The sequence below is a fragment of the Orbicella faveolata genome, unplaced genomic scaffold (genome assembly GCF_042242905.1).
Source record: "Orbicella faveolata isolate gen_17 unplaced genomic scaffold, um_ofav_v1 contig_37, whole genome shotgun sequence".
Lineage (NCBI taxonomy): Eukaryota > Metazoa > Cnidaria > Anthozoa > Scleractinia > Merulinidae > Orbicella > Orbicella faveolata.
The window spans coordinates 2175001-2196033 of NW_028301566.1; the positions used below are offsets into that span (position 1 = coordinate 2175001).

At 39.2% G+C, this 21033-nt stretch overlaps 3 protein-coding genes across 3 annotated transcripts in view; 1 reads left to right on the top strand and 2 right to left on the bottom strand.

The window, feature by feature from the left end:
* LOC110062494 (glycine receptor subunit alpha-2-like) overlaps positions 1-8184 on the bottom strand; it is an 8531-nt gene extending 347 nt beyond the window's left edge. The window contains exons 1-11 of the mRNA XM_020769419.2: positions 8174-8184; positions 7497-7604; positions 6351-6449; positions 5798-5892; positions 5005-5072; positions 4128-4345; positions 2968-3050; positions 2348-2494; positions 1351-1565; positions 421-552; positions 1-88 (exon numbers count right to left, since the gene is read on the bottom strand). The exon at positions 1-88 is cut by the window's left edge and continues 347 nt beyond it. Of these exons, the coding sequence (XP_020625078.2) occupies positions 1-88; positions 421-552; positions 1351-1565; positions 2348-2494; positions 2968-3050; positions 4128-4345; positions 5005-5072; positions 5798-5892; positions 6351-6449; positions 7497-7604; positions 8174-8184 (1264 nt within the window). The remainder of the gene's footprint in view (positions 89-420; positions 553-1350; positions 1566-2347; positions 2495-2967; positions 3051-4127; positions 4346-5004; positions 5073-5797; positions 5893-6350; positions 6450-7496; positions 7605-8173) is intronic.
* A 1811-nt stretch (positions 8185-9995) lies between these two features.
* Positions 9996-12126, bottom strand: LOC110062486 (small ribosomal subunit protein mS33-like). The gene is made up of 4 exons (XM_020769413.2): positions 11928-12126; positions 11476-11611; positions 10515-10575; positions 9996-10176 (listed from the first exon to the last, which is right to left on the bottom strand). Exons 1-4 carry the CDS (start codon positions 12005-12007, stop codon positions 10145-10147), a joined length of 309 nt encoding a protein of 102 aa, XP_020625072.1. The 5' UTR covers positions 12008-12126; the 3' UTR covers positions 9996-10144.
* Positions 12127-12133: 7 nt separating this feature from the next.
* On the top strand, positions 12134-15953 carry LOC110062485 (acyl-coenzyme A diphosphatase NUDT19-like). Its single transcript, XM_020769411.2, has 6 exons — positions 12134-12322; positions 13225-13568; positions 14058-14217; positions 14585-14676; positions 14827-14929; positions 15456-15953. The coding sequence occupies exons 1-6, from the start codon at positions 12194-12196 to the stop codon at positions 15732-15734; spliced, it is 1107 nt and encodes a 368-aa protein (XP_020625070.2). The 5' UTR covers positions 12134-12193; the 3' UTR covers positions 15735-15953.
* The last annotated feature ends 5080 nt before the right edge of the window (positions 15954-21033 follow it).

Consider the following 21033-nt stretch of genomic DNA (forward strand, 5'->3'; position numbering starts at 1 on the left):
GCTCCTCGTGAAGCCTCTTTTCCTCTAGTGACATAGTTGATTGCCTTTGCTTTGTGGTACCATTTTGTTTTGTCGTGTATCCATTAAACTGCAAGTTCAAAAATACCGCAAAAATCACTATCCTAATGAGAGTAAAATCGTTGCTTGTAGCATAGGGAGCCCGTCTGAGAGTTGGAAAAGGTCCAACGAACAAAATTCGTTCCCTCCCCATTGTTTTTTTGTTTTTTTCTTTGTTTGTTCGTTTTAACGAAAAGGGCCTTTGTCGCGGCTCCTGTGTCCAGTGTTCCAAGTCTACCCTCAGTGGCTCCATCAGCGGAGCATTGGTATCGAAAGTAAGTTACGTATTCGTCCCCAGTCCTTCCTTGTAAGAAATTTGTAACAGATCAAATGGTGACCGTGGTATGTAACAAGAGCTCTCACCTCATTCTTCTCTTTTTCAAACTTCCGTTTTCCTCGATCAAGAAGAAGAACAATTGCATATTCCAACAGCGAACAGAACACAAACAAGAAACACACAATCAAGTATTTGTCAATGGCTTTAACGTAGTTCACCTAAAACAAAACAAACAAAATAAAATAGATATTAAAAATTGATGATATTTCGATCGGAAAAATACCTAATTTTAACCCAAGATGTATGGGTTATTGACTAAGTGTGAGGCCAAGATGGCTGGATATTGGCCAAGTTCTTTTCTTGCGTTTTCATGGACCGAGACGGAGTCGAGGTCCATAAACTCGCAAAAACACAACCAGGCCAATATGTATGGGTTATTGACCAAGTGTGAGGTCAGGATGGCTGGATATTGGCCAAGTTCCTTTTTTGCGTGGTTATGGACCGAAACGGAGTCGAGGTCCATAAACGCGCAAAAAAAGAACGAGGCCAATATCCAGCCATCTTGGCCGAACAAGCTTGGTCAATAAAGGATTTATTATATGGCTTTCAGGGAAATTTTTCTTGCGGGACACGGCGGGTAATCCCGAGCGGGCAAGATAGCTCCATCTTGCCCGCTCGGGTAACCAATCACAGTGCAGGATTTAATTCATCTTGCCCGCTCACGGAGCTAGCCATATAATAAACAGCCATCTTGACCAAACAAGCTTGGTCAATAAAGGATCTATTATATGACTTTCGGGAAAATTTTTCTTGCGGGACAGGGCAGGCAGGCCCGAGCGGGCAAGATAGCTCCATCTTGCAGCGCTCATTCCCCCCCCCCCCCCCCCTCCACTCCCCAGAAAAGGAAGGATCTGCGCCCGAGCCTTTTGGTCGTCAGCTAAGAACAATATGTGTATATCGCCAAGTGTTCGTCGCTTCTTTCATTTTCTTTTGTTTTTATTGATCAGGCTTCATACCTTGGGCATAGCGTTATTTGACATAGTCAGAATGGTAACTATGGTGAGAACTGACGTCACTCCCAGTGTGACGCGAGCAGGGGACTGAGAGCGAGGTAAGAGGAAGGTAAGCCAGGATAATGTGACGATGAGTGCACTGGGGCCGTAAAGATGAATCACTTGAAAACTGTACAAGCGCTGTAACGTAAACAATGCTTTCACTCCAGACCAGTTACCTGCCAAACAAAATCAACACTTAGTTGTTAGTGGCTGAGTTGTTAAAGAAGAATTGCTTGATTGTAAATCAGTAGTGTTTACAGAAAAAAAACAACAACAACTGTGGTCAGACTACAGGCGAGACTCTTCTAACCGTTATCTACTCAGTTAGTCAGTGTTTCGAAAGGAAGTTATCAAATAACGGCACAATGTTACATTAATGCTTAGCTGTTAGCTAGTACCTTAGTTGTTACCTTACCTAACATTGTTGCCATAAGATGTGACAAGGGATGATTTTTAGAGTAACAGGTAACAACTCGAACGACTAATTTATATTTTCGGATAGCAAATAAAATCGTTTTTACTTTGTTTTGTTCGGACAACGAAATTTCCTTCCAAACCCGGCTCTTTAAGTCTCCCCAGACGCGTTGTTAAGCCAGTATTTCGAGCACATTACCTTAATTTTTATTGAGGGTTAAACTAGTCGCCCTCGTTTTGTTATAAACGGTAGTCAATTCGGTTGTTAATTGTTGTATGAGGCGCTCTATCTACCTAAAGGATTGCCGTCCAAAACTAACTATGCCAAGATTCACGGATTTTCAATAAAACACACTAAGCGGACACACTTCGCCTATAGCCTCTAGATAATAACCGGGATAAATAAATAAATGAATGAATAAATAAACAAACAAACAAATGAATGAATGAATAAACAAATAAACAAATAAATAATTAAATGAGTAAAATTCTTCCTTCTGTTTCCTTTGTAATTAATCTTCAGGAAAATGAACTTCATACTAACCAACGACATATGAGGTACATAGTGTTGATAACTGCAGCTTGGTGAGTTTGAACTGTGGAAGCATTTTCATATCGCTGGGTACAAACGACATGCCATCATCACTGGACATCTCCCACTTGTAAGCAATGTTGTTTATATCATAACCATCTGTAAACACATTAAAAACGACTCTGTATGTGTAGTGTGGTCATTTGAAACACTGAAGGAATCTGATACGAAGACAAGTTGGCTAATGTCTTTATGATAGGATGCCTTAGCAACTGAGTTTTAGCTATTTAATATTTTTGCCGGAGGAGAGCGGACTCTTAAATCCTTCGAATTAGATTTTCCAATAATGAAGACAAATGTCATGGTGTGTTTAGCCCAGTGTGGAGTATACACACGGAACATAAAGGTAAATACAAGCCGGTAGAATCCTTTCAGCAAGTTTTAGAATTGTCAAATCAAAAGTGTTACAACGTTACAAATTTTGTAAAGCTTGCTAAGGTTGTCCTTTCGTTAAACACAATATCTGACTTCTTCAAATCTGAATTAAAGTTAGAACTTAAAAGGTGTCGAGATACACGTGTTGCATGAAAATAAGCAGACATTCCGAATAGTATTTTGTAAATTTGTCTTACAGCTTTCAATGATCAAAGGGCAATGTTGAACATCCATAGGATAAAGTCGTAGATCCATTGGACAAGAAGCTTTTAAAGTCACCCTGAAAAAAAATAAATAAATAAATAAAAAGCAGAAACTGGTCTCCCTTCACTCGTTCGACATAGCTGCTGCAATATGTCTTTAAGTTACAACTTCGATCCTAACCACAGACTCTCCTGGTATAAAAAGATCACCAAACAACTATTCGAGCGGGAACGGAATTGAGAAACTTCTCTACCTTTCCCTGAGTAACACTGAATTTAAAGTTGTCACGCCTCAAACAGCAGCTGAAGAGATTCGTGAAGAATCGAGACCGAGCGGTCCTGCTGAAACAACTAAGACGTCAGACAACGAATTACTGCTATATCTCGGACCAAGTACAACTGGTGACGGGGATGTCGATTACACAGCCCCAAAAACACCCTCTTACTGTCCTCCAACGGACACCGAAGAACACATGGCGGAGGACAAACAAAGTGATGCTTATGGAAAAGCATGTATATTAATCTCCGATTATATCACATAAGAGAGGCAAATCTCTAAAAGATACGCTCGTTAGAGCGAAAATTTAATTGAAGGCTAAAATGCATCGCTATTGCAATTCACGAGGGGAGTCCGTGTAGGCCTGTCATATCTTTTGTTTTCAACAGTTACTTAAGTTAAATATTTATTCCCAAATTTACATTTTTACTTTGTTATTTTGTTTTCTTGGCGCGCTTGTAAACTAGTTGGTTCGTCTTGTAGACTCTGCTTATCAAGTCTGTGGGACGTTCCTTTACCATAGCTAAGCCGGTGTGAGACGAAGTAAAGTAAACTATGTGTATGTCTAATTTATTGCTTTATAAAAGGAATTCGTGGATGTTCCACTGATTTTGAATCAGAGGGACCTAGATACAGACATCCATCTGAAATTGCAGGTAACGTTAGAAATGGAGACGGCCAGTAGAAAAATAAAAGGGAAGAAGTCACGAGTGAGCAAAAGAGGGTCCATGAAGTTTAAAATGCAGATATTATCGCATTCACAAAACTACCTCTTTCTCCCGCTATGCAAAGGAAAAAATGTTTAGTCTAAGTTGGGCCAAGGGGCTCATAATACCAGAGCTTATAATACGACCTAATAAGACTGAATGGGACTCACCTGGCATTGTAGTTTACCAGACCACCTGGGCCAATGGTGATCATCATGTTCGGTGTGGTGACGTCATGGAAGCTTGCGTCCTTGGCGTTTTTGAAGTAACTGTCAGGTAACCATATCTGGGAGACGATAGTGTTGCTAAGAGACAGGGTACCGCGCAGACCATGGTCAAGCCTCGGGTCCGTCCAACTCTGGCGAAGGAAAATGTCTAACCCGTACTCCTGGTAAAACACACAAGCTTTTGGTCAGTGTTATGCCTCTAGCCTAAGAGCAGGTTCGGATGTTTCTAAGCATCTGAGACATTTCGAAGCCATTAGATAGGTATCGCTTCGGTGTCTCTGTGGCCTGGGAAAGACATGTTAGGTTCCTGATGCAGTAAGGATGTCCTGAGAAGTATTTTAAACCTTCTGACATTGAATGTTTATTGTCATATAGGACCTCAAATAATGAACGAATAAAAAGCGTATCGTCCAGAATGCCAGGGGATCTTCAACATGTGAACTATTTAACTAAAACGTGCACTCTCATATTACGGAAACTTGTCAGCCATACAGGAAGCTGCTTGCAGGTGTGTTACGGCTTGAAAAACTAAAACAACAGCAACACACACTTTATTACTCAAATAAAAAAAATCTTAGCCGGTTTTATTACGACAGTGTACCACTTTACCACCACTATAGCGAAACAATGACACCACTATCAACAGAGTAACCACAACAACTAGCTACTACTACAGCCAAACATATCAACACCATCACCAGCACAATAACTGGACATCACTAACAACGACAACAACACCAATAACAACCACAATAACAACAATAATAACAACAAGATGAAATAAAGCATGAATTTAAGGAATTGCCTTTATCCGTCTTACCATATCCATCACATTAATTGCATCCATTGCTACTATCCATATTCCTACCGTGATCGTCACTGGCTTTACTGCGAACAAATGATTAAATTTGTTATACCTCTCAACTTAAATGCGTTTTCCGATTGGAGGAGAACGTGTCACCTGTCATGGGTCGAAACGCACTAACTCCCTAGGGAAACAACAACTTGAACTTTCGACTCGCCCGTGATCAGTTCGTACACCTTGAAACTGCGGCGAATTCCTGTGCCAGCCGTCGTCAGGCAAATAATTTTTCTCAGTTTGTTCTATTTTTAAGTTGTTCTATTTTTTTTGCCTGGCCTCGAGGGACATTGAGGGCCGTCTCGGGGAAACAAAACTCACTGTTTCCCTTGGAGTCAGTCATTAAGTGCTTATTCTCCTTTCATAGTAAAATGAGGGATAATTTTCTTTATGGACCGAGGCACCAGGTATTTGTTTGGCTGACTGGTAACTAACAACTAAAGCTGGACCCGAACTTGGTTTTTCGAATTCCCCGTCTAAAACGCAAAACAATTTTCCTTGGATTAACCCCGGGAATTAACTCCTCACTCATTTACTATCGGCTAGTTCGAGTTCTTGCTATTTCGAACTATTCTTGGTTTCTCTCGGGAGTTCGAAATAGCGAGGTTTAACTTTACATGCGTGATGACGTAATTTTCGATTTACCACCATACACTCTGTAGGAACTTGTAATACAATTTAGAGGCAGTCATTCATCACTTGTGACGGCCAAAAAAAAAAACCAAGGAATTGAGACCAGGGACTAAAGGCTCACCATTAAAGAAAGGCCGTAGTCTGGGATCATAACGTGGCTTTGTAAACAGGGAATCCAATCTTTCCGTCATTGTCAAGTTTGACTGATGATGCTTGCTATAAGATCAAAGAACAAAAATAAATTGTCTCTTTTAGTGTTTGCTGGCTTACAAAACGAAGACGTGTTGGCAAAATGGTTAGCACTTACAACTGACTTGATGACGTATCAACAGTCGATTTGCCCTTGCAATTGGTTACGGAGAGAGTTTCCACATCTTCCCAAATAACATATCATCTTCTGGTATTCACAGTGCATGTCTCGAATTATGGGTATGTAGAGAGACTCATGGAGTCTTCGATTAATTATAACTCGAGACCTTCTGATCATACCGCTTAGTTATCTCAAGAAGCTGGTAAAATTTCTCCAAATGAGTTTTTCTATGCAAAATCCCAATTTAATGAGAAATAATAATGTGACGCGCTTTCATTTAAATTTGAACCCAAACCATCGGTGATTTCAAGCACATAAAAGCAAAAGTTCAAAAGTCTTTTGACAAATATGAGTAGTAACTCACCTAGCAGCTGTGTCAAAAAATATCATTAGCAGAAGCAGCGAAAAAAACGTAAAAATCCCTGCCACAGCCATGGTAAGAAACCTTGCAGCTGCTATTTCCCTAATGAAGAAAAAACTGGAGTACCGTAAATTAAATGACTTATTTTGTTTTGTATTTCATTAAAATCTAGAATTATAAATCATTCATTGCTATGCTTCAGTCATTATGAAAGAAGTTGGCAATTATAATAAGCACCTTACAGAGTCTTAAATTGTGGTTGAGTTGCAATAATCGTAAACAAGCAGAGAGCATACTTAAGGTCCTTTGTAAGCAAAGTTTAGCTGGTCAATTAGTACGAAATTCTCATCAGCAACTGATTATGGAAAACACGTCTCGTGGTGTGAGAACAAAATCCATCTAAACTAAACACCAGCTTTGATTCTAATTAGAAACAAAAAGAAAGGTATTTATAACGTAGCTTCACATTATGATAAATCAGCCCAAGATTTGCGCTGTCTGAAGAATGGATATTACGGGCAAATATCAAATTAAAGACGGAGAATCTCTCTATTTAAAAATAAAACATTAGTGCATGGCAAAATCACTGACCACCAGAATTCTTCTGTTAACCCTAAAGGTTAGCATTTCGATTCTTTAAGACCCTTCAGGAAACTTTTGATATTTGGCGTTTTATTTTAGGGTGTCTCAGAAACCGAAGACCTAAGATCTACTGAAGATCTAAGTGCCGCACGTACGAACAAGAAATATCAAAGATTCATCTATGGAACAGGAATCAGTCGGTTCTTCAGGAGCGCACGATTTAGGCTGCAAAAATATCACCGGTTGTTGATTTAAGTTTCAAATTGAAGAAAACTCAGGTCTCAGTTTTTGGAAATTGGAGGAGGTCTTAGGTCTTAGTTTTGTCAGATTCGGGGTGGAGGGTGGTCTTTGGTCTCAGTTTTTGAGATTCGAAAGGGGTCTTAGGTCTTAGTTTTTTAGATTCGCGGTGGGGGATGGTCAACTTTGGTCTCAGTTTTTGAGTTTCTGAGCATCAACAGAAATAAGACGGATCGGAGGTGATGAGAGTAAACAACAGATGCGAACTACTGAGTAAGTGTGAACCTGAATGGTATTCCATTAATTAACGAAGTTCAGAAGTTCACCTACCTCGGAAGTATGATGAGCAAGGATGGTGGTTCAGACAGAAGTATTGCAGCAAGAATAGGGAAGGCAAGGGCGGCTTTCATCTCACTGAGTTCAGTCTGGAGGTCAAAACTGATAGACAGAAAGAATAAACTTCACATCTTCAACACAAATGTCAAATCAGTACTCTTATATGGCTCTGAAACCAGAGGAACGCCCACTTCGAAAAAAAATCCAGACTTTCGTAACAAGTGTCTCCAAAAACGTCTACAAGTTTATTGGCTAGGTATCATCTCAAGCGAAGACCTATGCCAAACAACAGAACAAGAGAAAATTGAATTGCAGAGCAAGGGAAGCCGCTGGGGATAGCTGGGTTCACTCTGCACAAACCAAATACCAACACCACTAGGCAAGCCTTGATATGGAACCCACAGGGGACGCGGAAAAGAAGGAGGCTAAGGAACAGCGGACGACGGTCAATGGAGTGGGAGATGAAAGAGGCAGGCTTCAGCTGTCAACAGTTAGGGAGACAGTTTTTCGCCTCTACTTTCATGTTTTCTCCTTTCTCTCAGAACTCTACACCATCTGAAAATAAAAATGCGGTAGTAAGACCCGGTGATTTCGGCGGGATCAGATTCCTCTGATTTAGTTTACTTGACATTGCATTGATGCTCACGAAATAACAAGGGCCACCAGATTACCGAACAGTCATCCTTTCCAACAAATCCGTGTATCAAATGATGTCTATAAGTTTTCCTTTTATCCAAGGACAATAGTAGCATGGAACAATTTACCTATTTATGAAGATGTTAATATAAATAATTTTAAGACTATTGCTCTTGCAGCCATTAAATCTTTTGTATAATGTATATTCAGACGTCCTAACTTATCTCGACGAGATTATACTTAATCTATTTTATTTTATCTTTTACTAACTTATAATTTTTACTGTATACAAACATATTGTAATTATTTATTACGTGCTTTTATTATGTTATTTTCAACTCCTAGTATAGTTCCACTGTTTCAGGAGTATACTTATTAAAGATTAAAGATAAAGACATGTAACTGGACTGGCTAAGCCTACTTGTAACGAGTTATGCTTCTTTGTTGTCGGAGAGTTCCGCTGAGGCCGATCACGCAATCGCACAACAGCAAAATATAAGCTACAACTTTTAACTCATTCTAATCAGTTTCATTGTGCGTACTTTCAAGCTTTTCAACGGAACCAAAATGAAATTTTTGCAGTACCAGACATTACGTGAACCTGCCGCTTCTAGCTTGGAAACATGCAACTACACAAAATTGAATAATACTATCACAGCAAGTTTCTCTAAGCATGGACTTTGCTGGTTACATGCGCTCAAACGACTACAAGCAATTTCTTCTCTTCCCTGTGCGTCCCTTTCCCAAGTCCCCGCCTTCCTCCCACTCGCCGGCGCTACTTGTAAACTACGGCGGAAGAATCCTGTCACGTGGTTATTTTCCATTATATTTTCAAAAAAGCTTAATATAATAAGGATGAATAAGAGTAGAACAAAGTTTTTCTTATAGTTATTCCCTTCCCACCTAAAGGGCAACAACGAAAGGATGAAATAAAACACAAAAATCACTGCTATTATCTTGTTTGTGCGGTTGACCCTAGATAAATACAGGGCTCGTACCCTTTTTCAGAAACAAATTTCCAGGACTTTTCCAGGACTCAGATTGATTTTTTCAGGACCCTAAAATTCACATTAACCCTTTCACTCCCAAGATCTTAATGTTGATTGTCCTTACTGTCTGCCATACATTTCATGCTTTTTTACTTGAGTTTAACAGATTTCCAGAACTTTCCAGGACCAGTAGCCCTTTTCCAGGACTTTCCAGTCCTGAAAAATGCCACAATAAAATTCCAGGACTTTCCAGGTTTTCCAGGACCCGTACAAACCCTGTAAATAGCCAGACAGACAGACAGACAAACCAACATATCAGACTAAGAGACGGACAGACAGATGGACAGATAGGCAGATAGATAACTAAATAAATGATAAAAAACGAGTAACAACTGCTCATCAGGTTTTTTTAACCATTTGATCAGTGCAATTTTAGCGCCCAGGGTAGACAAGGGTGCTGGTAACATGCCTACTTAAACGAGATGAGAGTCATTTTCAATTTTTTTCTTTTAGATGGTTTTAGCTTTTAGCTTTGTCTCTCAGTTGTCAGTAAAGAAAGACTGACTTTTCAATAATAAGGAATAAGAATTCTGTGTTGATCTGAAAGAGTTTCATTTTTCTTGCTGGACACAGCAGGCAATATAGCTCCACCTTGCTCCTTCAGGTACCCATCACAGTGTACCATGTGGTTTATCTCTTGACAGCTTGTGATGCTAGCCATATGAAAAATAATCTGACTCGTTTGTTCAATGTTGAAATTAGGAGTTACGTAAGACTGTGGTAAGAGGTACAGAGTAAATACCAACTGGTGTTTAATGGTGTATAAGAAAACATCACACAGATGACTATGGGAACAAACCAACAAAGATGAGAAGAAAAAAGAATTAATGTTTAATTTTTATCTATTAAATACAGTTTGGAAAATAACACAACTGAGCAGGAACAACTCTTGTGACATAATTATCTTGCTTTGGTTACCGAACACAGTCCACAGCTAAGAGAATCTTGAGGCATTCTTTATTTCTTCTTTTTTGCCCTTTTGCCTTCACCTGAAAAAAATAAACGGTTTTAATTCTGACTTGTGTGTACTCCCAACTTTTCCATAGCACAGAGCACAAGAAAACCACAATGCTCACCAAAGTAGAGCAAATACAAGCACAAAATTCAATGTTAAAGCAGCTTTTTCTGGACCTCTTGTTATGGATACACAAAAAAACTTGTACTCTGTAGCTTCTCAGTTTCCATTACCATTCTTAAACAAATAGTATAAATTAGACAACAGCAACAGATACAGATCTTAATGAATGCCTACTAGAGGCATATCACAACATTTCACTGGCTAATACAAATCATGGTTGACCCTTTTGGCAGATCCCCCCTGACTCACCTTTCTTTGGAGGTCCTTTGCCCCTCGCTTTTCGCCTTGCTGCCATCTCTTCTTGGAAATTCTAAATAAAAAAATAATTAATATGTGTCATTAAATTTGTCCTCAGTGAGCATCAACAGCTTTCTTGAGAGCTGAAACTTCAAGTCTTGAGCCATTCACTATACATGTTGCCTGGTTTCTATGTGTTGTTTAAAATTCCAGATGCTTTGGATCCCTACTACATAGTACTACAAAAGATTGCAGACTTCTGATCAACATCACGATTTTGCAATATGGAGGACAATATTTTTGGTTTGTGAGCTTTAATGATGTCAACTTAAACCAAGCATAGAGGCTTACATTGTAAATGTGTAGAGTCAGGATACCAATAGTGCAGTCAACTATTGATAGCTTGACTCTATATCACAACACAAACGTTCTAAAGTTCAGTTATCATTTATCTGCATAATCACAATCAACATTTAATATACATGTAATTAGGGTAAGAACAGAACTGGGAAGAAGTTATTTTCAATGAAGGGGTTAAGTAATTTCGAATTTTATTAACAAGAAGGTTATAGATACTCTCCACTTCTCTTTTTATTCTTTATTCATATTTATACTTTATTAATTCCTTATCTACGGATGTACTAATTCTTATGTGTACAGTATAAGCTGTTGGGGGGACTCACTGGGGTTTGGTCAAGCCCCCTAAATAAAGAAATGCAACATTGTAACAAGCTGACTTGGCCTAAGAATGCCAGAAATCCCATTTCTGAGGACCTCAATTTTAGAAATGTTCCGGGGAGGATACCCCTGGACCTTTGGAAGTTCCCTTCTCAAACCCCCTTCGATTCTCTAAAATGCTGCATCTGCCCCAGTAGTAATACACTTTTCCAGAGTTTTTAAAAATTAACACATGCTTGTGTAGCTTGAAAATGTACTATGTGTGTTTACTATTCTCTCAACAGAAGCTACTTACCAAATGGTCATCATAGTACAATCCAAAATGCCTCATTCTAAAAAGCAGAGTCTGGAACTTCTTCAAAGGCGGGTAGTAAGAATTTATCTCGCTTCCCAAGGGTTGTTTAGCAAAATGCTCGACAATTTTGTACGATCTACACACAAAAAAATGTAAACTACATTAAAAACACCGATTTAAATAAGCTTATTAAAGAATTAAGATTAATTAATAAGTCTGGGAACCTTTTACAAGACAAAGATTCGGACAAAAAAACGGGAAAAAGACAACGCTTAATTGAGCCCGCTGTTAGCGCAATGTTAAGTTGAAAAATCGTATGCAGCCGAAGAACGCAAAGCTTTTACTGATTCCTAGTTGCCATCAGTTTTTTTCCCATCAGTTAAGGTAAGCTTCGACCGAACATTGAATGCAGTCAAAATGTCTGCACGTCACCCAACTCTAAAATAACTTACTTTGGGGTTACTTGGCGGGTCAACTCGCCAAATATCCTTGCTCTTAATAGAGCCATCTTTCTTGCGTAGGTTGCACTCATCTTGATAAGAAATACTTCAATACTTCTTTAAGAGAAACTACAATTAAGTTCTGATAGCATAACATCACGGCGTTCTTCTCGCGGCAGCCATTTTGAGAACAGAGCAGGACTGGGGCTAGAGCTTGGTGGCCTGGCCAGCAAATCCAACATGTCCGCTAAGAGTAGGTGGAAGGGATAAGGAATGAAATGAATGCCGTTAAGCCTGTGATACGTAATGCAGCCACTTTAATTTTGGTTGCTAAAAACAGCCATCTTAAAAGCTACTTCGACTACAGGATTTTGTTACTTGAGAGAGGGACTAAAAGTAAATTTATGGTATGTACAGTATAAGACGCTAATGAGACCATAGTTCTCATAGTTGGTCCGGTCAGACTGCAGACCAGAGGTAAAATACAGACTGAGGGTAAAATGCAGACTGAGGGTAAAATGCAGACTGCAGTCTGAAGACTTTATCAGTGCATATAGCGGTCAGTGTAAAACGCAGACTGTGGACTGCAGACTACAGACTTTTAAGTTGTACATATCGTGTTATTTCCATTATCGAGTGCTGACCGTAAACAGGATTTTTCAGGCTAAACACACAGTAAAACGTTTACCCTCCAGATAGCCTGAAAATCACTCTGAATCCTGAATCCTGTTAGGCTGAATATCACTCAGGTTAGCCTTAATAACAGTCAGATTAACCTGTTTACTGTTTTTAAATTACTCTCAATGATGGAAATGGTAACACGATTCATTTAAAAGGTCTATTAGTCTGCAGTCCTCATTTTAGCCCGGCCCTGGTCTACAGTCTACATTTTGCATTCAGTCAACATTTTACCCCTGGACTTCAGTCGGCAGTCTGTGGTCAGCAGTCTGTGTTTTACACTGACCTGTCTTATACACTTCAGTGCTGGGAATAGTCCTATAATTGACTGGCATCCCACTTCAGGGTGAACTGGAAAGGCTTGCAGCCTATTCATGCTTTTACCCTAATTATTATTGTCAATTAAACAAGGGCATCTAATTAGCTTGCTATAATTTTGCCCTTTTCCATTTCTCCTCTTACTTGTTTACTTTATATTTATCTTTGTAATTTTAGAATGGAATAAATAAATAAATAATAATAATAATAAAAATAAATAAACCAGGATAAGCTCTCACTGGCATTACAGATTCAGACTTAATCTAAGAGACCTAACATGGATTTGATATTTTTTCTTTTCTTCACATTACAGCCAAGTTTTTGTGTTTTTCCTGGTGGTGTGATAGAGAAAGCTGACTTTTCTAATGACTGGCTGGAACTGTTTAAACAATCATTTGCCAAATTTGGGAAAGACTTCACATCCCTTGTCAACATTCAAGGTCCTCGTCCACCTGTGTTGAAGAACTCTGCATCAACAGATATACCAAGCGATGTTGCATTTAGGATTTGTGCAATAAGAGAGACATTTGAGGAGTCAGGAGTCCTGCTATGGAAGAGTTTCTCAAATGACAAGAACAGCAATCTTGACATGGATGACATTCAGACCTGGAGGAAAGAGGTTTATGCTGATGCAAGCAAGTTTTTAACCATGTGCAGGTAATGACCAAATTACTAGCTTTTCTTCACCTTGAGAAATTGTTTTGTTACTTAGTTTGTTCAGTAGGCAGGTTGTTGTTTCATGGAACTCAGGGAAATATTGTTGCAATATTGTACACTCATGGAAGTTTTGGAGAACTCGTAAAAGCTGTGGAAACACTCGTCTCTCGGTTCGTGTTCGCTCAGCATTTCTTGTTCTCCTAAACTTCCAACTCTGTTTCTGTAATTCAGTAGAAACACAGTACATGCTTTCTCTTTCTTAAACATAATTTGTATACCCAAAACCTGGGTTGTTCTACTTCACTGAGTGTTTCAAGATTAGACAGCTACATGTATGTGCAACACCACTCTCTAGCATGATTCTGTCAAGAGAAAATTAACAAAGTATTAAGAAATGAGATCTTAATGATTTATCATCTTTAGATGGGCTCTTTATTGAAGATGTCTGTGAGTCTACTATACACATACATAATTTGTTTTCCTTTACAGAAAATTTGAATGTGTCCCTGATGTGTGGTCTCTCAGTGAGTGGTCTAATTGGCTGACACCTGCTACTTTATCAAAACGATATGACACCATGTTTTACCTTTGCTTTCTTGACAATGAACAAACAGTGCTTCATGATGAGAAAGAAATGACTCAATCAAAGGTGACTTATTGCCATGGAAATTTTATCCTTTCATGAATGTCCTTGCAACAGACATGTTGTCACAAATTATGTTAACTTTTGCTTTCACTGTAAAAAAATAATTTGTATCATGCAGGTCTCTCCTGGACTAATTTTTCATTGTGGCACTAACTAAATGTTGTTGTTGTTGTTGTTTTTATTATTCAGTGATTCTTTGCCCTGCTGGTGCATTGACCAGTAAATTTATAAATTCAAAATACAATCCAAAGATCAAAATATCTGGTCCATATTTATTGTAGCTTTGTTTGTTTGTTTGTTTTCCTATTTCTCCCATTTAATTTATTGTTTGTGTTTTGGATGATGTTTCATGTGTTTACTTTCATTTTAGTGGATTACTCCAGCAGAAGGAGTTTCAAAATTTAGGTCACGACAGATCAAGGTTGGATTTCCTCAGGTCTACGAGCTGTCAAGATTTTGCCGGTGAGTTTTCTAGTCTCTGCTACCATGTATATTGAGTGATTTTGCATTTTTATCAGTGTGGAAATACCTCTAAAGAATTAACCCCTAAAATCCAGTCAGCCCTTAACTACACTGTAATTGAGGTTGGCTGTACATTTTGTTTACATGAAGATTTCCAAAGTGGGCAGACTTCCAGTCTTTTCAAGAAGGGCGGGCTTCTCAAGGATGTCAACAATGGCTCACTATTGTACTGAAGTGCATTGATGGTAGTATGGTGAGAATTGTACATTCATCAGGAAAATTTAAAAAAAAATGACCCCATAATTTAATTTGGAAACACAAATGTTAACGACTGGCGTGTTCTTAAATTATAAGTTTGTAATCACTTGAAACTAAAGTGTTGAACAGGAATGTTGCTGAGGGTTGGTTGCCGACTAATTGCAACAGCTGAAAGAAGACTTAAATCTGGCTGAAATTTCACATGAAAACAAAGAGTTGGGTAAACTGCCAAGAACTACCAAGACCGGAAAAACTAACTGGGATTGCTAATGAGCCAGCTTACTGTTTCCTTAGCTACATCTCAGGTTAAAAAAACTGACATGATTCAAACAGCAATATTTTTTTATGCTTTGAGCTCAGTGTAGCCCTTTGCATGTTTGTGGGACTAATGTGTTCCCAAACCGGCAATTCAATAACTAACATGGTAGGAGGAAATTTAGATGCAGAGTAGCTGCCTTACACCAGTGATGTTAGCCAGTATTATTTCATAACAGTAACATGCAGGCTTAATTCCTTTTCAGTCGATATTACCACTTGATGACCTTTATCCATCATTGCATGACAGAGTTTTGGAGAGGTTATCCCACAGCAGTACTGGACAAATTCCAGTTTTGGAACTCTCAGAGACAGTAGCACAGTTGAACTCCAAAGGAAAGAATTTTCACAGAGTAATAATTCAGTCTGGTACTCCATACAACTTCATGTGTAACGTTAAACTTCCTCACGGACAATGTTTACCTATAACTGATCCGGTTAGAATTCAAGAACTTGCCACAGAGGTACAAAAGTCACATCTTTAGACACTGCGGACCAGAATTTTACAATTTCTTGTCTTAAATTCAAGGTTCAGAGACAGGAAGATTTATTTGCATCTGAATAAGTAAAAGTTTGCTGTCTATTCCATGCTTACCGTCAGTGGGGATGACTGAAATTTTGGGCATATGAAAGAACAGCTAGCAGGGTCTGGTCTTCCCCTCTGACTGAAGGTGTGGTTACTGATTTGTGAGCCTTTTATTTTATACTGTGTGAGTCTTTTGTGCACGTTAAATGGTTTAAGAGAATGAAACACAAGTTACTTCCCAGTGTATACCAAAGTATATTATACTATACATCATTAGTTCGTATAGTGTGATCGTCCGGGTGAGTGTAGTTCTGAAAAGAACTGTTGTTGGTGACTGACGTTTCGAAAACCTGAGCGGAAGTCATCTTCAGAGTCAAGTGAATAGTGTCTGTCAGTCGATGATGTTATAGGTCTGGTCCATTGAACGTGATTGGTCAGTATAGCCATGATGGTATTGGCTGAAAGACTCGTGTAAAGTTTGTCATCAGTCATTGGTGGGTTTCGATCCGTCTATTGTTAACAGGCGTTTGTTCTAGGTTTGTGTACCAGCTTTCCAGAGTCAGTTGTTGGAAATAGTTTGTACTGTAGGTTTAGCACTGAGCAGAGTCCCAGTCAATGTTTTAGTTTGTCAGTTGATGATGTAAAGCAATGTGATTGTTGGCATCACCATTTCTCGTGGCTCGTTTGTGTTCAGTCAGTCTCGTGTTAAGGTTTCTGCCAGTCTCACCAATGTAGGAAGCCTGGCAGTCGGAGCATTTGATCTTGTAAACTGCTCCCTGTCTGTTGTTAGGTTTCTGTCTTTCACGTTGGTCAGTAAGTGTCGTAACGTAGTTGTAGGTTTGTGGGCTACACGAAATGTTGTAGGGCTGTAGGATCCGTGAGATGGTCTCAGAAGTGCCCTTAATGTAAGGTATAGTCACTGTAGTAACAGGTGTTGGGTTCCTGTTTGTAGCGTCAGCTTCAGCAGATCGGTAAATGTTTCGTCTAATAAAGTCAGCGTAAAAGTCAACAAACGCCTGTTAACAGATGTCAACAACTTCCGGCGCCTTACAAACGACTTACCCATGACGGAAACGAAACCGACAAACGGACTTCTAACAGACCGACTTAACAATACACGGACCAAAAACCGACCTATTTGACTAACAATAGACGGATCGAAACCCACCAATGACTGATGACAAACTTTACACGAGTCTTTCAGCCAATACCATCATGGCTATACTGACCAATCACGTTCAACGGACCAGACTTATAACATCATCGACTGACAAACACTATTCACTTGACTCTGAAGAACTACACTCACCCGGACGATCACACTATACGAACTACTGATACTCCTGGGTTCAAACCATTTACTACTATACATCATGTCCTTCAGTGTTACTTCTATCAGTATCCCGTCGCAATGTTTCCAAACGAGAATCAAGTGTGATTTTTGTTAGCACTAAAGAAAGAAAGCACGAAAGTAATGATACCTTTCTGTTTTGTTACGCGCGTTGCGCACGCTCGTGTTATATTTTGAAAGCTGGTTTTGCATTCGGTTTTACACCCAGTTCTCTCAAACTTCTCAAATGTAATAAGCAATGATGAAATCGTGTTTTACAATCATCTCCGATTAAATTATGGCGTTAAGTCTTAAATTAAAAATGCCCAACAAAATGCGTTTTTAACCGTTTATATGGCTTTACTTGCGATTTTCTTGAATTTTCTTTTGTGAAATCTTCCAAACCGAGAATGCGAGACAATTGACTGTCAGTTTTGCTTTTTGTGGTCATGTTGACATCATAAAATTTCGAAAAACACTGACTTTCTCCTTTGAGTTCGCTCAATTTGCTAAAGTTTTTGCCATCAGCACACGTGCGGTTGTAAAACTATAGGCAGTCACCTTTAAGAAGTAGCAAGCTCTGTGAAATGATCTCCGACCCCCCTGCCCCAGTTGAAGGTGTAGGTGATGGCCTACGACTACACTCAATTGGTGTGTACGGTGCGCGGTAAATTTGCGATATATCCCTGCCGGAAGTGAGATGGCAGGAACATGCTGGAGAAAGGGAGAATTAAGGGAAGTTCAGAAATCGGTCAGTACGTATACAAAATGCAGACTGCAGACCGGATACAAAATGTAGACTTGATTCAAACTGCAGAAAGAGTGCAAACAGGCAGATCGAAAATAAAAACTGCTTTTTTTGTACAGTATGTGATAACATGTCATCTTATAAAGTAACCGAGGTAGTAAGCGCGCTTTCATTGGTCGATAGGTGTACTGTTTAGTTGAGAGTATGCAAACACGGTTGTGACGTCTTAAGATTCGCGGGTTTTTTGTGAATTATTTTATAAAAGCAATAGAGTACTGTTTCCGTGTTTACATAGCCTCATCTAAACATTTGGGGGTTGGGAGAATTCTCGAAAGTTACGTAAAACCCTCGACTGCGTCTCGGGTTTGCATAACCGTCTGGAATTCTCGAAACCCCCCTCGTGTTTAGATGAGGCTATGTAAACATGGAAAAAAAATACTCCATTGCTTAACTTGATCAATTGTAACTTACTCAGTGTCATGAATCGCTTTTCAGCGGTCATCTAGCCCTCGTAGCAAGCGTTCCGTCGGAGGGGGCGAACGATCAAAATCTAGTAGCGAGAAAATTGGTGCATGAGCTAAAAATCGTCCGAGTCTGGGGTCATCTCCCATGAAAATTTGCGTTATCGGAGAATATTCTTGAATCAAAGGCTTGAATTTCTCTTTAAGAACGAGTAACCCTGTCACAGTGATATGTGTATCCCCTCCAAAATGGCGACCAGTGATATGTGTATCCCCCACCCCCCTCCCCTCTACTTTAAATAGCAATATCTTCCTTGAAAGCGCTCTCGTCGTCCAGTCGCTTACTGGACCAACGACTAACCCAAACAGACTTAAAACACAAATATCAATTTTTGTAGTTGAAAAAGCTTACGTATCCGCTGCTGGAATTGTGTCCTTGATCCTAACTGGTTTTCTGCGAGCAGGATATAATGAATTTAAAGTTGAACACCAAATGGATCTAGATATATTTCAATTTGAGTTTCACGGCACGGGATTTCTAGGCGGATATTAATTGCGCGGTGCATTCTCACCCCTCGAGTAACGCATATTCTCCACTGTTCATCGACTTGTTTGCATCTGAATTATTCGTGGAGTGAAACACGTATCACTGCTTCGACCCGCTCGCCATAAAATGATTAGTGGCACTCGTGTTAATCCCCTGCACCCGCTTTTCAGTTCGACTTTTTGTAAGATATGTTAAGAGTGAATGCCTATAAAAATGGACCTATATCGCCTATCAATGGCACAGGTCGAAAAATTGATTTCGCTTGTATTTTGTCCATAGATAGGTCCTAGTAAGAGTAGAAACGGACCATAGTTAGTTTCTGCTAATACAGCTTTCTTTGGTAGAAATACGCCAAAAACGATTTCGACCCGACTGGGCTCAAAATCTACTTCCGGTTTTGCTGAATTTTCTGAATATTTGATTGCTTCGCGCTCCGCAGAACAACTACTTGAGAATCTTTCAATGGATTTTATATTCAGTTCAGGTCTTGGTAGTATGACTGAGCGAAAAATAAAATAAATCAAAGTTAGTTTTGAGCCCGAAAAGAGGTAAAACTGAAACGCAAAATTTTACAGTATGTCGCAAGAGAATTATTGCTTAAAAACATCGCCATACTTTTCTATGGGCTATAACTTTAAATACCATAAAAACACTTTCTACGGGTTAAATATACACCCACCTGTTAGGATATCAAAAAATATCTCTGGGCAAATGGTTTCAAGTCGCCCGCCTTGGCCTGTGTTTCTCATAGATTTTGCCCAAAATCCGCCGTTGGAATGTAAGCAATTGCGTGACGCGGATAGCCACTCTCGAGTAAAATATTCGTTTCCAGCAATCCGATGAAAGCAATTTTTGAAACGTTGTGTGGATAAAATAATGGAAAATGTTTTTTTTTGTTGTTGTTTTTTGTTTTTGTTTTGTTTTTGTTTAACTTAGTATAAATATATATGTTTTTTCATTTGCATTGCGACACCCACGACATCCATGATAAAGAACGTTACTACAGTACTCCGGGAAATGATTTTAACACTTGTTTATTTTATTGATTTCACTGATAACTTACAACACAGTAGCAGTTTCAGAGATACACTTAACCAATCCTCTATGATTTATGGCAACTGAATCATTGACTGACAAATAAAGTCAAGTGGAAATACCATAATTTCTATAGACTACTAACTGCGTGACGGCATCTCAGCTCTTCTAGCTGTGTAGAAAATTTGTACCTACACAATATGCTCAAACTCAGCTAGAAAACCCGGAATTTCTTGAATTGAATTAGCCGAGGAAGAAATTGCGTTTAAGTTTCAATCATACTGGGAAAAAAATCCATCTTTTCTACTTTGGTTGTTTGATCAATTAACTGAAATTTGCAGATCAAAACACTGGTAGACAAATAAACATTACAGTGGTCGATCTAGGACTAGGTTTACAATAAAGGAGTTCCCGAATTCATCAATTTTAGGGTATTCGGATTAGTAGGGGTTTACAGTGAAAGGATATTCGGATTCTTAATCGTTTATACACGACGATAACTCCGGGAACATTCATGATGGAATGGTCAACAAGCAGTTTGTTGCCTCGACAACGAGAAACAAAATGCCTCCGAAAATAAGGCTAGGGGTAGGTTGAGACAGTCTGAAGTTTTCTTTCAACTCGCTGACCACGGTACTGTTGTCCATCATGCCAGGTTCCTCCAGGTATTTACTTAGGGTTTAGGGTCGAAAACCGTCGAGGTTTCCGATCGTGCCATCGTCGTCATCTGCCCAGTAAAGTATAAATTGGGCACGGTTTCTGAGGAGTATGGCATTACCCATTATAAAAGTGATTACCTACACCTGAAACAGCACGAGGTAATCACCCAGCGACCGCCATCAAATGGCCATCAATGCGCCTACGACTCGACTACGACTGGATCATGTAATCCGCCATTTTCGTTCCACCGCAAACTCAAAAGATCACAGGCGGAAAAATATCTGGATTCGAGAGAAAATCGTTCACACGACAAAACTATCCGGATTCAAAAGTTTTCGGATTCAAAGTTCTCACTTTAAATTCCGGATTCAAAATCTCCGGAGACACGACCAAACCGGGGGGTTTTTATTTCGGTTTCGTCCACTTTTGTGTAAATGGCAAAATCAATCCGGCACTAAAACATTCTGGATTCATCAC